The sequence below is a fragment of the Myotis daubentonii genome, chromosome 13 (assembly GCF_963259705.1).
Source record: "Myotis daubentonii chromosome 13, mMyoDau2.1, whole genome shotgun sequence".
Taxonomy (NCBI): domain Eukaryota; kingdom Metazoa; phylum Chordata; class Mammalia; order Chiroptera; family Vespertilionidae; genus Myotis; species Myotis daubentonii.
The window spans coordinates 13,818,977-13,835,749 of record NC_081852.1 but is presented as its reverse complement, the minus strand read 5'-3'; the positions used below and the strand labels follow the sequence as shown (position 1 = coordinate 13,835,749).

Here is a 16,773-nt window from a genome sequence, read left to right as displayed (position 1 = left end):
GTTTGGGGAATTTATCCTGTTCTCTCAATGGAATCACCAGTTGCATAGCAGCTCCAAAGCAGTATTTTAAGACCACCACTTATAAAGCTGTCTTTGGGGGAGAGGAGAGTTCAAGTTTGAAAGCAAAAACTACAGTTGGATACTTCGTATTTTGAAACTTGAAACAAGCAGAAAAATTTATTACTCTTAGCTTGGTTGATCCTACAAATCTTGATCAATGTTTAAGGCAACCTAAAAGCAAAATAAATAAAAAATAATGCTTTAATACGAGTAGAACAGCAGAAAGTGTATGAGTCAAAGAAAATGGTGTTCAGGAAATTTCCATGTGACTATATAAATGAAGCTTTTTCATAATTTCAAATAAAATCTAAATTCAACATAACGGTGCACAGGGGGCACACTATTACCTCAGCACAAGCTTCCAGCTACTGCCCCGTCAGGGCTGACACCTCTGGAAGGAGCCAGACACGTGCCCACCCTCGCTGGGTGGCCAGCTGCACGCGTTCACAAAAGGGCAGAGGGCCAAGTAGGGGCACAGTCAGCACCCTATTAGGGAACTGGTTTTCTTTCTATGGAGCAAAAGACCAATTTGCCAGCCAATCCTGGTCTCATATGCACAAGGCTTCCCACAGTGAAAAAATGTGGCTTTCACCAAACCCTCCCCTGAGGATACTTACATCCGATAGTACGGGCTCATCAAGTTCTTCCACTCGGCTCAAGTTAGGCGCCCCATAGCGGTCACTGATCTCCGCTAGCGTCTTGGCTGCTGCTTCTGCTGCTGCTGCTGCGGCCGCCTCCTGCAACCAAAAAATGCATTTTTACTTTTTTTTTTTTTTAAATATATTTTATTGATTTTTTACAGAGAGGAAGGGAGAGAGATAGAGAGTCAGAAACATCAATGAGAGAGAAACATCGATCAGCTGCCTCCTGCACATCCCCCACTGGGGATGTGCCCGCAACCCAGGTACATGCCCCCGACCGGAATCAAACCCGGGACCCTTGAGTCCGCAGGCCGATGCTCTATCCACTGAGCCAAACCGGTTTCGGCTGCATTTTTACTTTTAAAGGGTTTCAAAAGTAATACATCTGGGCAGAAACTTCTGAATTACACCATCAAAATTCAGCGTTTTTCATTAATGAAATGAACCAAGATCTGTTAATGACAAGAGAATTCTAGGAATAGATGCTAAACTTGCATAGAAATATATTCAGAAAGTTCAAATATGCCACTGTAAGTAATCACAGGATCAATATCTCACATTATTCTGGTTTTTAAAAACACAAACTGAATGTCCAATTTTTATCCACTTTGAGATTTTTGCTATAAAATTTAAGCACACCGTATCTGTGGCTTGTTATTACTAGAATTTATATCTGGCCTATCAATTTTGATAATCTCCTTATTAAACATTTAGCTACTAATGCATCAAAATTAAGCTTTAAATTCCAGGATACTCATTTATTTCACAGAACATAGAATAACTTTTTCTCTCACCTCTGAAAGTGAACCACCTTCACCCTTAGCTAGATTTTCCATATTCATTCTCATCTCCTATAAGACATAAAAAAAGAAAAATACTTTGAATATGCTTTTCATTTTGATTACACATTTACTCTTCAAGAATTTTTACTTTTACAAAATGCTATGATCAATTTAACAGTGAAAAGGGTATCACTCTTAAAGAAATGTTTTGAACACAATTAATACAAAACTGCCAATCAGGTTCATTTAATACTCTATACTAATAGAAGATGACCATGTTTTGTTTACAATTAAATATAATTTTTTTAAATTCTTTATTAGTTAAGGTATTACAAATGTGTCCTTATCCTCCCCATTATCCCCCCCCCCCCCCACTCATGCTCTCATTCCCCTGTTGTCCATGTCCATTGGCTTGGCTTATATGCATGCATTCAAGTCCTTTGGTTGATCTCTTCCCCCTACCCCCTCCCTCCCCTACTTTCCCTCCAGGGATTGATAGCCTGATCGCTGTTTCTCAGTCTCTGGATCTGTCCCTGCTTATCAGTCTATGTTGTTCTTTATAATCCACAAATGAGTGAGATCATGTGGTATTTATCTTTCTCTGATTGGCTTATTTCACTTAGCATAATGCTCTCCAGTTCCATCCATGCTGTTGCAAAAGGCAAGAGTTCCTTCGTACTTACCGCAGCATAGTATTCCATCGTGTAGATGTACCACAGTTTTCTAATCCACTCATCTGCTGATGGGCACTTAGGCTGTTTCCAAATCTTAGCTATGGTGGATTGTGCTGCTATGAACATAGGGGTGCATATATCCTTTCTGATTGGTGTTTCTGGTTTCTTGGGATAAATATAACTTTTTTAAAAAATGACATGGGCTGAGCATTAAGCCTGAAGCCAGATCATTAGCAGATATAAAAAGTGACAAAACAAAAAAGTGTAATAAGCTCTTAGAAGAGGAGATTTTAGAGAGAACTTACACATAGTAAGAAAGAGGTGAATATTTCTGAAGGAATTAATGTGGCCCAAGTCACTATCCAAGGTGAGCATCCTCTTACAGCCCGAGCAATGCCCTCTGTAGTGCTCTGAACACATGGGCGGCCTGCTTCTAACCAACCAGGCCTAGCGATGGCCTCTGTATTCTAAGCCAGCAGATCCTGAGCTGATTCATCTTGGATGTTCAAAGATCAGCAATCTCATGACCCGCAATTATAGGGGACACATCTGGTACATTTCTTCAGGCCATGCCATCCTCCTGTAATGCCTTAGCCCACCACCTGGCTGTAGTGGGAAAGTCCATGTTCTCATAGGACCTTGCCCGCAGCCAGAGGATGAATACTTGACACAAATCGAGCCAGTCAGACTCCTTCCCCAAGATGCTTTTCTTAACTGAAACCAAAAAAGGAATCCACTCTTCTAAAAGGGTAGGAGCTACAACATAATGAGGCCTGAGAGCCTTTATGGACCAGGTGCCTCCCCGATGCGCAGCAAACCAGGCCAGTGAGAGAGCCTGAAGCCGAGGGCCAGAGGACAGCAGAAGTGAGGACCCAGGTAGCATGTGACTCTCGGGCTACCAAGGGTCTGGAAGGCCCAACAGTACCAGAGCCCCTCATAGTTCAGTTGCAAAACCCTTCCTTCAACCCAGGATCCTTCCAATAAATGTCGTTTTGCAAATGACAGTTTAAGTTGTATCTCTGCAGCCGCCAGAAGGCCAGGGTGAAAAGACAAAAGGACTCATCTCCGAGCAATGGGTAAGGCAGGGGTGCTTTGCATGAGAGAGGGAGGGGTGATAAGCAGTAGAAATATGCATTATTGACGTTATTGTGGCCCTGGTCACCAGGTCTGAGGATGCCCGCAGATACTAAATAATGAGAGTAGCCCTTATGGAGCCACAAAACAGATTGGAAACCCTCCTATAAATCACAGACTTTCAATAAGTCAAATATAGTGTGAGCCCTGAGAAAAAAGACACCTAGTAAGAAGGGCTTCTGGTGGCTCACTGGGCTCAAAGTTTTAAAAACAGAGCCTAGAAGCCATTCCTGGGGCCTCTCATGCAAACTGCGCTTCATGGAGAAGCTCGTGCTGAACTGTGTGCCTCTGCACTCAGCTGCCTCCCTGCACTGTGTTCCTGCCATCTGAGCCAGCCCTTATAAGAGTTTCGTGGAATTTTATTTCAACCAATAGGACTAAGGCTTTCCCTATGCTATGGAGCAGTGCAGTCCCAACCAATCAGAGAAATTTTAGTCTAACCAATCAGGACAGTGCCTTTTGGACCAATCAAACTATGAGGAGGTCCCCAGTCAGGGACCAGGGGCGGGGACTTCTGTCTGTATAAGCCAGCTCCCCTCTGTCTGGGAAAGCCTTTCCACCCATGCACCTCTGTGGCTGAGCTGAAACACTGAAGGGTGTATGGCAGAGCAGAGTGAGGCAGAGGATGCACAGCTGTCTACTGAAGAGGGGCTGGCCCCACACCTGCTCTAGAGCTGTGCTGTTTTCACATCCGTGCGGTATCACAGTTGAGCTGTTTTGCACTGAATACACTTCCCTTCTTCACTGCAACCCAAATTGGGGATTCTTGTTGGTATTGAATTGCTGCAAATGACCATTGCTTGACAATAGCATCTTGATAAAAATACTTTCAATTCTCTGATCATTTTGATCACTGTCTTCTTGATATTCTTTTTTTACTTCTTTTGTGTGTTTTTAAAGGTTTTTTATTGATTTTTAGAGAAAGAGGAAGTAAGAGGAAGAGAGAGAAAAACATTGATATGAGAAGAACATTGATAGGCTGCCTCCTGCATACATTCTACCAGGGATCAAGTCCGCAACCCATGAATGTGCCCTGACTGGGAATCGAACCAGCAGCCTTTCAGTGCACTGGGTGATGCCCAAGCAACTAAGCCACACTGGCCAGTGTTAATTTAAATGAAAATCTAGCTGATGCCACTCCAGCTAGTGTGGCCACATGGGACACATGTTGGAGGAGGGGAACATTTCTGGGACTTACAAAATTGCACCTGCCAACCACCATTAGCTTAGTTTCACTGCACACCTCCCACCTGATAACTTCTCTCACACTAACTTATACTTCAGAGTCCTCTGATTCAAAAGCCCTTCTCTGGGCTCCTTGGGGGTGGGGGGGAGTGTTTTTTTAATTGTTTTTTTAAAAATATAGATTTTATTGATTTCAGAGAAGAAAGGAGAGGGAGAGAGAGAGAGAGAGAGAGAGAGAGAGAGAGAGAGAGAAAGAGAGAGAGAGAGAGAGAGAAACATCGATGATGAGAGAGAATCATTGATTGGCTACCTCCTGCACACCTCCTACTGGAAATGCTGCATCCCAGACATGTGCCCTGACAGGGAATGGAACCATGACCTCCTGGTTCATAGATTTGACACTCAACCCCTGAGCCATGTTGGCCAGGCTGAAAAAAGTATTTAATCATCAAATTAAAAGGCCAAAAATATTAGCAATGGTGGAGATAAGTTAAGCAATAAGTTCATATTTAGCACTTAAGATATCATTTCAGCAACATCATCAATGTACAAGTTATGAACTAGAGTTGTTTTTATTATTCAATGTAACTGTACTAGTAAATGACAGCCCTGCTGAGGAGAGTAACCTTGGTTTAGGTCGGTGATGGTGAACCTATGACACGCGTGTCAGAGGTGACACAAGAACTCATTTTTTTGGTTGATTTTTCTTTGTTAAATGGCATTTAAATATATAAAATAAATATCAAAAATATAAGTCTTTGTTTTACTATGGTTGTAAATATCAAAAAATTTCTATATGTGACACGGCACCAGAGTTAAGTTAGGGTTTTTCAAAATGCTGACACGCCGAGCTCAAAAGGTTCGTCATCACTGGTTTAGGTCCTTGCTTTTCATCACTTTGAGTATTTCCTGGCCAATCCCTCCGGCCTACAAAGTTTCTGTTGAGAAATCAGCTGACCATCTTATGGCAACTAACTGCCTTATAGGTAACTAACGGCTTTTCTCTTGCTGCTTTTAAGATTCTCTTTGTCTTAAACCTTTGGCATTTTCATTATGATGTGTCCTGGTGTGGGCCTCTTTGGGTTCATCTTGTTTGGGACTCTGTGCTTCCTGGACTTATGTGTCTATTCCCTTTGCCAAGTTAGGAAAGTTTTTAGTCCTTATTTTTTTCAAATGGGTTTTCAATCCCTTGCTCTCTCTCTTCTGCTTCTGTTCCCCTACAAAACAAATGCTGTTATGCTTGATGTTGTCCAGAGGCTGCTTAAACTATCCTCATTTAAATTTTTTTTCTGTTGATGTTTTGATTGGTAAAATTATGCTTTACCTGACTTTTAAATTTTCAGTTTGATTATTGACTTTACTTGAAGAAAATTACTTTGAAAAATCTAAATTAAAAACATGAAAGTAATTTTAAAAGACAATCAGGTTCAATATGTTGTAAGAATTGAGAATGTTTCATTAATATATTAAAAGACAAAACCCACAAAACATGAATTTAAAAAAGTGCATTTAACTAAAATAAAAGTTAAGTCCTGGCCAGTGTTGTTAAGTGGTTAGAGTTCAGGCTCAATTCTTGGTCAAGGTCACATACTTGGGTTGTAGGTTTGATCCATGGCCCAGTGTGGGACATATGTGTATGTGTGCATGCATATCAGTGTGCCCTATTATACTCAGACTAAGCATCAGCATTTAAATTAAAATTATGTATAAGGCTTTGATTTACCCTTTTTAAGACTCATCTTTTTTATATTCAATTCATTGTCCAACTTTTTAAAACTTGTTTTAAGTAATGATGCTCTCATCTAAGCTGCTAATATAGATATTCTATAAAACCTGCTTCTGTTTATTATTATTATTATTATTATTATTATTATTATGGAATAGAAGAGTAACATTTACATAACAGATATGAGCTATATGCATACAATATGAAATATCCAGTTAAAAAGTGTAATTTGGTCACTCAGAAGTTTGGTCTCTATAACACATACTTTGGGGATACCAGAGAACACTGGCCAAACTAGAGACTTAACATTTTATATGAACACAGTAACTAGAGATGAACTTTTTTATTTAAGCTACTGCATAGTTTATTTACTAAAAGACATGAAAAAATCCATAGTAATAACATTTAAATGTAAATTATTATTGATAGTACATCTAACATAAAGAAAAGAGATGCATTACTATGTCAGAGATCAGTATATTCTTGATATTACAAAGAGCTTGACCTTCAACATCAACCACTATAATTAGGAACAACCAACTCTTATATCACTATTACAATATTATTAATATCACTATTATAAAACAGCTCACAAAGCAGTTTTGCACACACAATCTTATTTGATCTTAAAATGATCCAGTAAGATATTGCTAAAAATAATATAGTGTTATCTCTATTTTTCCAAAAGGTAAACTGAGATGAAGAGGGTTCTAAGATTTGCTTAAGTCACACAGCTGTGTGTCAGGTCTTTAGACTATGAATCCCATGATACAACATCTAGAAAAAACAGCTTGAGGATTCTAAGAGGTTTTAAATAAAACAGACAATTATAAAACTTCAAATTACCTTCTCTAATTGTTCTTGAGCTCTCTGTTGTTCTATTCTCTGCCTCTCTTTCTCTTGCATTTCTAACTCCAGCTGTAAGGCCAGCTGTTGCTGAATATTCAGAAAAAAAGTAAATCATGTTAGAGTCAGATCAATTGCAGGGGATTAACTCTATCACTCTGAAATGTCCCAGGATAATTAAGTTTATACCCACCTAAATTTCAAAAACTTACAAAAATAAATGATCACAGCCACTGTTAATACTTTGGCTTTTATAAATATTTCCTGAAATATAAAATAAAAAGGAATCTTCCTTAACTGCTAATTTAGAGAAACACAATATGTACAAAACCAAGTCATTTTCTCTGTTCTTCTTGAAGCAACAAATGAGATTGCAGTAATTTTTTCAGATAAAATCTTGTTAAGCATAGCTGGATGGGTCTTCAAACAACCAAAACTTGGTTGCAGAGGTGGATGAGAAACTCCTAAGTATACTATCTGAAACCATTGATAACCAACAATATATTTGGTTCCAACTAAACATATATGCCCCATTAGCATAGGGTCAGCAAACTAAATTGTGTGGGCCAAATCTGACCCAACTCCTGTGTTTGCACAGCCCTAAAACTAAGAACGGTTTGTATATTTTTCAATGGTTAAAAAATATCAAATAAAAATCATGTGAAATTCCAATTTTAGTGTCTATAAATGAAGTGTGATTGAGACACTGTCAATGGTCACTCCCTTGACTACTGGCTTTCACACTACAACAGCACAGTTGAGCAACGGAGACCATAGATGGCGCTCTCATCACTTTGCATCGCTGCTCAGCACACCACAGGTCACGGTCTCTTGATTATACCTCAACAGTTTTGCAGGGCCATGGTATCACTGCGATATTTATTTTTAATCAGTGAATACCCATCATGTAAAGACAAGAAGTGAATTTTGAATGTTGTCCTTGACAAAGGATCATGTTGTTTTTGTTTTGTTGTTTTTTAAGTACATTTTTATTGATTTTTGAGAAGGGAGAGGGAGAGAGAAAGATAGAAACATTCAATGATGAGAGAGAATCATTGATCTGCCTCCTGCACACACCACACTGGAGAGCGAGCCCCCAACCCTTGACTGGAATCAAACCCGGGACTCTCCAGTCTGCAGGCTGGCACTCTATCCACTGAACCAAACCAGCTAGGGGATGGATGGTGTTTTTAAGCAGTGGACACTATACTAAAAGAATACAGTAAGTATCAATATTACCAGGTTAAGCACTCATCACAATATTATCAACTCACACAAGAGCAAAGGTCAGAGATATTTAAAAGTTAAAACAAGTATTTCATCACAACAGAATTTCTTTACAAAATTAAAAATGAAAATGAGGCTACAATAAAAGTAAGTTTCTAAGTGGCTCATTTGTTAGTCAAGTAAAGAAACCTATTTTCCAAGCGATATTTAATTAAAACATGCTTGATTTCAGTGTCTGGAAAAACAAGCTTACTTAACATTTTTAGCCTTTGGGCGAGAACAGTTGCTCACAGAGCTGGTGACATTGGGAGCAGCATCAATAGTCAATTAAACACAGTGATTCTGAGTGGTTGTCCCTAGCTCTTGATGAGTGAACAAATGTTCCCAGCGCTGCTCAGTCGTTGCTTATTCAAGGAGTCAGTGCTGAGTTTAAAGAGACGGGAAAATCAGCCGCTGTGAATAGTTTCCATGGGACAACTACAAGCAATAGTTTTTTTCATAGAAGTTGAGAAACATTAATTCAGTACAACCAGAAGTGAAATCTGCTAAGATGTGTTACAACAAATGATGATAAAAATACGTGTGGAACCATGGAACAGAAAAAGGCTTAGTTGGACAAATTTACAAAGCTTGTGAAAATAGTGTTTAAAGCCTGTGAGAATTCATTGTATTCAGCTACTGTGCAGAATATACTGGAATCTATCATGCATATTGAGCCAGTAATGTCAACAGTGTCTACATTCACTCTTATGAACATCATCATCAGTCCTGTACATATTTTTGTTAGAAACAGGAGCTGAATAAATCTTGACTCACCCTACCACACCAGTGTCCTGGATTAACAATGGGAATGCTGAGGGAAACCAAGATGGCGGCATAGGTTAAGGCCGGAGATTGCTGCCTCGAACAACCACTTCAGAGATATAACTAAAGGACAGAACGGACATCATCCAGAACCACAGGAAGGCTGGCTGAGTGGAAATTCTACAACTAGGAGGAAAGAGAATATCATACCCAGACTCAGAGGAGGCGCAGTGCTGAAGTGAAATACTCAGGTGTGGAGTGCACGCGGAGCGGACTGGCGGCGGAGGGGGCGGTTGTTGTTTTCAATTTGGAGGGAGTTTCAGACTCTGAGCTCCAGATCCGGGCGAGTCTCTGGGGACCCAGACTCAAACGGGAGAAGCGGGACTGTCTGGCTTCGGTCGGAACTCGAAGGCAGCTTTCTCTCCGAGGTTTGCAGCGGTGCTGGGACCTGGAGAGGCAGAGCACCTAGGGACAGAACTTAGAGCAGCCATAACTGCTTGTTCCACCCTCCTTGTAGATCCCCAGGGACCCGCCCCGCCCAAGCCCTGCACAGAGCCATTTGCCAGATAGCCTCAGGCCAAGGCTAGATTAGCACCGCCCTAGAGATCCAGCACAGAAGCTCTCCCACTGCAGACACAGCTGACTCTCATAGCCAGTTACCCTGGAGGTCAAATCACCCCTGGTATTGCCTACAATCAAGGCTTAACTACAACAAGACTGCGCACAAAGACCACTAGGGGGTGCACCAAGAAAAGATAAAAAAATGCTAGACAAAGAAACAGGACGCAAATGTCAGAAATGGAAGATATAGAGCTCAAAACCACACTTTTAAGGTCTCTCAAGAACTGTCTCGAAGCTGCCGATAAACTTAGTAAGGCCCTCGAAAAGACTGGTGAGACCGCCGATAAATGTAGTGAGATCCTCAAGAAATCTAATGAGACCCTCAATGTTGTGATAAAGAACCAACTAGAAATTAAGCATACACTGACTGAAATAAAGAATATTATACAGACACCCAACAGCAGACCAGAGGAGCGCAAGAATCAAGTCAAAGATTTGAAATGCGAAGAAGCAAAAAACACCCAACTGGAAAAGCAAAATGAAAAAAGAATCCGAAAATACGAAGATAGTGTAAGGAGCCTCTGGGACAACTTCAAGCGTACCAACATCCGAATTATAGGGGTGCCAGAAGATGAGAGAGAGCAAGATATTGAAAACCTATTTGAAGAAATAATGACAGAAAACTTCCCCCACCTGGTGAAAGAAATAGACTTACAAGTCCAGGAAGCACAGAGAACCCCAAACAAAAGGAACCCAAAGAGGACCACACCAAGACACATCATAATTAAAATGCCAAGAGCAAAAGACAAAGAGAGAATCTTAAAAGCAGCAAGAGAAAGAAACCAAGTTACCTACAAGGGAATACCCATACGACTGTCAGCTGATTTCTCAACAGAAACTTTGCAGGCCACAAGGGAGTGGCAAGAAATATTCAAAGTGATGAATACCAAGAACCTACAACCAAGATTACTTTATCCAGCAAAGCTATCATTCAGAATTGAAGGTCAGATAAAGAGCTTCACAGATAAGGAAAAGCTAAAGGAGTTCATCACCACCAAACCAGTATTATATGAAATGCTGAAAGGTATCCTTTAAGAAGAGGAAGAAGAAGAAAAAGGTAAAGATACAAATTATGAACAACAAACATGCATCTATCAACAAGTGAATCTAAGAATCAAGTGAATAAATAATCTGGTGATCATAATAGAATCAGGGGCATTGAAAGGGAATGGACTGACTATTCTGGGGGGGGAAAGGGGTGTGGGAGATGCGGGAAGAGACTGGACAAAAATCGTGCGCCTATGGATGAGGACAGTGGGTGGGGAGTGAGGGCGGAGGGTGGGGCGGGAACTGGGAGGAGGGGAGTTAAGGGGGTAAAAAAGAGGAACAAATGTAATAATCTGAACAATAAAGATTTAATTAAAAAAAAAGAGAGAAACTGATAAAAGTACAATTATATTAGGGGGGGCCTCAATATTATCTCACTAACAGAATGGGTAGAGATCCAACCAGAGAATCAATAAAGAAATATTGGGCCGAAAACAAACAAACAAACCAAATAAAAAACAATGGGAATGCTTTACTATAAATTTTTACTATAAAATTTCCAAGATGGAACTTTTTCTGAATGAGAAGAACCATTCTTAACCACAATTATCAAAAATTAAATGGCTCTGGCCATTAGCTTTTTGCTGCAGACTTAATGTTTTTTAATCAATTCAACTTAAATTTTAAGGCAAAACGGTACTTATATGTGAAAGAACAGAGCAGGACTGATGGCTGTGTCCTTAACCCCTCTTCCAAGAAACAGCCGCAGGGTGTATCAGTTACTCAGCCTGCCCTTATCTCGGCCAATGGAAAAGCGGGGGAAACTAGCCCAAGGCCAAAAGTATGCTGGCCACCCCCCCTGTCTTTGTGTAACCAGACCCTAGCTGCACCCTGCCCCAACCCCCGACCCCAAGCCCTATAAATTCTTTGTTCTCTTGGGACTCGGGGCTCTCTCTTGCACCCAGTAATGGAGGCAAGGGGGGGACCAAGTGAGCTTGTATAAGAGGCCCTCTGCTTTTGCATCGGACTGGCTCCCTGGTGTGGTTTTCTTGGGGATCTTGAAATCTGGGCATAACAATATGTAAAACTTCCATTGCAGAAAAATCACTTTAACAATTAATGTGTGACTCCCAATGGCTAGCTGCTTTATATACTGCCAGTGCTGCCCAAAACAAAACCAACAAAACAAGGAACTAGGCCTCCATTCCCACACAAAGGTGCAGCAGATGTATTTTCCAAGCACGAACTATTGTTCCAGAGTGTTGTTAGGCCAGGATATAAATAAAAAGGAAATTTTCATATTTCAAAACCCATTTAACTGTGTCATGAGAAGCTCTTACCTTCAAATGGAAGTGACTAATCTAGAAGACAATGAGATGCTAAAAAGCAAATATCAAGAGAATTCTACAAATGCCTTCCAAGAGATGAATATGCTCAAAATTATATGTACATGGATTGATATCAATATTTGGCAGGACCTATGCGTGGAAAGATACTTTCAAAAATAAATACATAAAATCTCATTTCAGATCAGCACTAACAGATAAACATTTTCAATCAACTTTGATGATAAAAAAGCATTATCTTTGAACTCCAACTAAATGAAATGTTATCTTTATCAAAAGAATTTAATTATTCTCAGTAGTAAGCTTATATTACAAAAAAATTCTATTCAAATATTGTTATTTATTTCATCAATAAAACATTTGTGGAAATTTTTTTCTCACTTGCTATATCTATGTAATACACCATACTACCTACATAATATCTTCAATTTTGCCTCTAGAGTATCTACCTTTGCAGAGTTTGTCAACCTCTAAGCCAGAAAATAAATTCTCACCATCGATCCAGCGCTACGTAATAAGCTCAGCCTATTGAGCATTTTAAAACTACATTTTTTAAATAATACACTTTAACAAACAGAGATAATGAACAGTGATTAGTACTTATTCACAAAGAGCTGTTAAGAGTAGTGTCTTCACATTCCTACATTCTCCCCACTAAGGTAAGTAGCTGAGATGCAGGAACATATCATTCAATCAACATTCAGACATTGGTAGAGGAAGTGAAATGACTAAACCCTCAATGATAATGCAAAGTGCAGCTGTTAAATACCAACCAGTGTCTGAACATTCTTAGGAAATTTTCAAAACCCAATTCCTTTCTTCACACAACGGAAGTAAAATCATTAGAAAGGTATGCAGACAAAACAAACAAAAAACAGCTTTTACTTACAAAATAAGTTCTTTAGTAGAAAACAGCCATCCAAATACTAGCCTGTTCACACCTAACTTTTCAAGTAATTCCAAGTCAGTATTATTACTATGAGAACACCTGCTCTTGCAATCAACAGGTAGGTGACCAGAGATCTGAACCCCAGCTCACTTGATTCAGGGGGTATGGAGAGGTCTCCCTGCTTCTCTTCATCTCAGCCTCACTCTCTAAAGCTTTTCTCTGTTGGTCCATCTCTCCATGCGTCCCTTCTCCTTTTTTCATCCGTGTCTGCCCACCAATCCACTTCTTTGACCATAAAATCTTTTGCAGATTTCATTATATCTCTCACTCTCAATACAATGCTTAGGGTTTGATACACAGCGGATTGCTTTATACTGATCAACACAGTACAGCTTGAGAAATGTTTGATTTCCAGTATTGACAAATTTTATCTAGGTAAGCTGAAGTAGATGAGTTCATGAAAGTTAAGTATCTCCTCATTCATGGTGTAATTTGTCTTGGGGAAGAACTGCTGAGAAGTTCTCCTTATTCGGATAGATGGGGAACAGACAGCAGCCATAGGAGCTGCTAAGAGGAAGGGCAGGTCCTCACTCCACGTGGAGCTACTGCAGCAGACGCGTGTCTGCTTAGACGGTCGTTTGATGTCCAACTCGACAGTTAGCAACTTCCCCACAACAATAAGCCAAAGGACTGAAAAATGGAGGCTCATACACGGTAATATTTTCAGCAGCCATAGCCATCAAAGGTGCCTAGAATGTTCTACCCACTATGAAGAATGGGAGATTAGGTTAAAAAAAGCTAGTTTCCATGTCTATATTTAACTTTTTAGCCACACACCCAAATAACTGACTTCTTTCCCTTTTTAAATGCGTAGACCTGAGTTAAGACTCTAGAGTTAAGTACTATAAGGTAGAACTGTAGGGGTGGCTTAAGTTTAGTTGAGAGTCTTTCCATAAATTAAATTAGCCCAGAAGCCACTCTGGAACTTTCCCCTGTCTAGGTAATACTCCATGACCCATCCTCCAACCATTCTCTTACCAGCATCTCCAGTTCCCCAGTCCTATTACCCCACACCTGCTTCAGTCAAAGGGTCTGCCTACACAGAAAATCACCTACCCACAAAGTCAAATCAGATGGAAACTATAAATGCTTGGTCTCCAACTATACGAGGGTACTTGACGCTACCAAGTAATGCGAAGTTTCTCTGCCAATCTCCAAGGCCACCAGTTCAAACCTTCACCACTCACCCACACCTTCCTTACCACCTCATTCTTGAAAGGTGATCATGGTCCCTACTTCATAAAGAAGAAAGTCACACAGAAACTGCTTGCAACGTTGTGCCACAAAACCGATACACCCGCATGTACCTACGCCATCTTCTCCTCTTTCCTTGAATCAAGGGATCAAAGAAGTGCCCTTCTACCTGCCTAACCTATGTTCCAGGCTCAATTTCCTTTTTTCTCCATGGAGAGCTGACTCTAGAAATCACCCCCTCTATTTCTTATCAACCACTCCCCTTCCACTATGTTCCTTAGAAAAGAAAAGGAAAAAGGGAAAAATAAAATGTCCTTCCCTGAAAATCTGCTTGAAAGCATTACTGATCCTCGCCCTCTCCCCAGCTACACCCACCCCACCCACACTGCTCCCACCACAGTCCCACTCGAGGCCTTGAGTGAGCACTTTGAGGTCCTGTCCCACTCAACCAGCCTACAGGTGGTTGAGCACAGAGGGCTCACTGAGACCCTCTCCTCTTGGCTTCCGTGAGAGCCCGCTCTCTGGGTTCCCTCCTGCCTCGCTGCTGCTTCTCCAGCGAAGACAACGCATGCACAGAGATGAAGATATAAGAAAACCATATGGAAGTAACCAGAGATGCGGAGTCTTTCAGCATGTGGGTAGCACCACGCCAAGGCTGACATGGCCAGTTCCATGGCCTCTGGCTCTCTCACTTGTCTCACCTGCTGAAACATGAGCTCCTCCGCTTTGAGCCTCTCCAGCCGCTCCTGCTCCAGCCGGGCTACTTCTCTTTCATGCTGCAGGTCGGCCATTTCCTTTTGTCTCTAGCATTGTTTAAAAACAGTATCCTGTGACTAATGAACACAACTTGCAAAAACAATTTGGAAAGCATCTTAATCATCAACAGTTGGGAAAGGATTAAGTAAAGTATAGTCTCTTGAAAACTGTATAATAATTTGGGAAAGCTGTATAATAATGTGGGAAGGTCTGTGTTAACTTGGAAACTGTATAATAATTTGGGAAAATATGTGTTTTACTTGAATAACGAGCACAGAGTTAAAATTATACATTGAATATGATCATAATTATGTACAATAATCTACAGACAAATGTTTAGAAAAAAGACTAGAAGAAATACTTAAAAATATAAGTAGTGGTCTTCTTTGGGAATTTTCTCCTTTCTACTTTTTCATGTTGTCCAAGTTTTTGTGAAATAAACACATTATTTTTATAACAGAAAACAATAATAACAAACTTTTTTAGAAAGCAGACAAATGGGACCAATTATTTTACTCTTCTACATTTCTAAAAGAAGATCCGTACTTACCAGCTCCTCCATGGTCACATTTTCCTTGTACTTATACATCCACAATGCTAGATACTCTATCGGATCCACTGGGCGATGCCTTGCCACTTCCGCAAGACCTTGGGTCAGACACTTCCCAAGGTGCTTTTGAAGATATGCCGACTCCATTCCTAACTCCGAACTTCCAAAAGATGTTTTTGCATTAATGCAGGAAATTTTCGATGAAGGCACAATAAAAGTAGTCCAGTGAGGCCAACAAAGCATTCCATTCTGTCACCAGTCATGGGCACCTCACATCATGATGGCACAAGCAAGCTGGCCCCTGGAACCTTCTAATGGTTTCCCAAGAAAGGCTCCACAGAAGTCACTACAACTAAAATAGTTTTAAAATCCCAAAGAGCCCTCAAGTCCAAGAGCAGAAGAGGGGTACTGTTAGTATTGATTGTGAGAGGACTCTATGCCAAGCAATGTATGTCTCACCTAATCCTCACAACATACCTGAAAAATGGATGTCATTTTTCAGATGAGGAATCCCAGGCACAAAAAGCCTAAGTGAAGAGTCTAGGATCACATGGGTGGCACATGGGAGAGGTGGGATTCATACCCAACTTCTGATTCCAGAGTCGTCACCCTAATGTCTGTACTAAAATGCTCCTCCCAAGCCATGGGAATCATTTTTAGAGAACATCACAACAGTCCACCTCAAAAAAAAAAAAAAAGATTTCTTCAATCGCCAAATCCAAAGAATAAAAAAATTAAACTTTCAAAGAATACCATATGAGGCTCCTGACACCTTCGAAGCTCATCTCCAGACAACTCTTCTGCTCCCACATACCCTGGGCTCTAGCTACACTGAACACCCTGCCGTTCTGCTGACCTCATCTTGCACATTTCCATCTCCATGACTTTTTACATGATGATGCCTCCCTCTCCCTCAGCTTCGACAGTATCTCCTCACCTGCACGAAACAGACCATCTCTCCTTCCCTGAGCTTTCCCAGCAAAGCACAGACATTCCTCCTTCCCCAAGCAGATCACACAGCACGCGTCACACTGAGAATTGTCTGTATACACAAGTGTCTGTCCTCCCACTAAATGACAAGCTCCTCTAGCTCCTCCAGGAGTGTTTGAATCACAGGCTGACACAGCCGGTTCTCCATCGTGGCAAACGCATGAGTCCTCTACTCTCCCAGGCTATCAGTTATGAAGATGGACAGGGATAACCTTAAGCCAGGTATTTTTAAAACAAAGAAATGTAGCAACCATTATATCTCAGATGCTGTGAAAAAACTGATCACCCTCAAATTATCCTT

At 40.6% G+C, this 16,773-nt stretch overlaps 2 protein-coding genes across 2 annotated transcripts in view; one reads left to right on the top strand and one right to left on the bottom strand.

Moving 5' to 3' along the window:
• Nucleotides 1–16,773, top strand: part of DYDC2 (DPY30 domain containing 2) — a 36,510-nt gene that overhangs the window by 9,516 nt on the left and 10,221 nt on the right. The gene's annotated exons all lie outside the window — the stretch shown is intronic.
• DYDC1 (DPY30 domain containing 1) lies at nucleotides 202–15,629 on the bottom strand. Its single transcript, XM_059661899.1, has 6 exons — nucleotides 15,483–15,629; nucleotides 14,878–14,979; nucleotides 7,049–7,138; nucleotides 1,474–1,552; nucleotides 678–766; nucleotides 202–231 (listed from the first exon to the last, which is right to left on the bottom strand). The coding sequence occupies exons 1-6, from the start codon at nucleotides 15,627–15,629 to the stop codon at nucleotides 202–204; spliced, it is 537 nt and encodes a 178-aa protein (XP_059517882.1).

Excerpts from the sequence above, each read along its gene's own strand:
- DYDC1 (XM_059661899.1), bottom strand. The coding sequence starts at position 15,629 with ATGGAGTCGGCATATCTTCAAAAGCACCTTGGGAAGTGTCTGACCCAA. Across the intron at positions 7,139-14,877 it reads AGGAGCTCATGTTTCAGCAG|CAACAGCTGGCCTTACAGCT; the intron begins GTGAGACAAGTG and ends CTGAATATTCAG. Across the intron at positions 1,553-7,048 it reads CTCAAGAACAATTAGAGAAG|GAGATGAGAATGAATATGGA; the intron begins GTAATTTGAAGT and ends TATGTCTTATAG.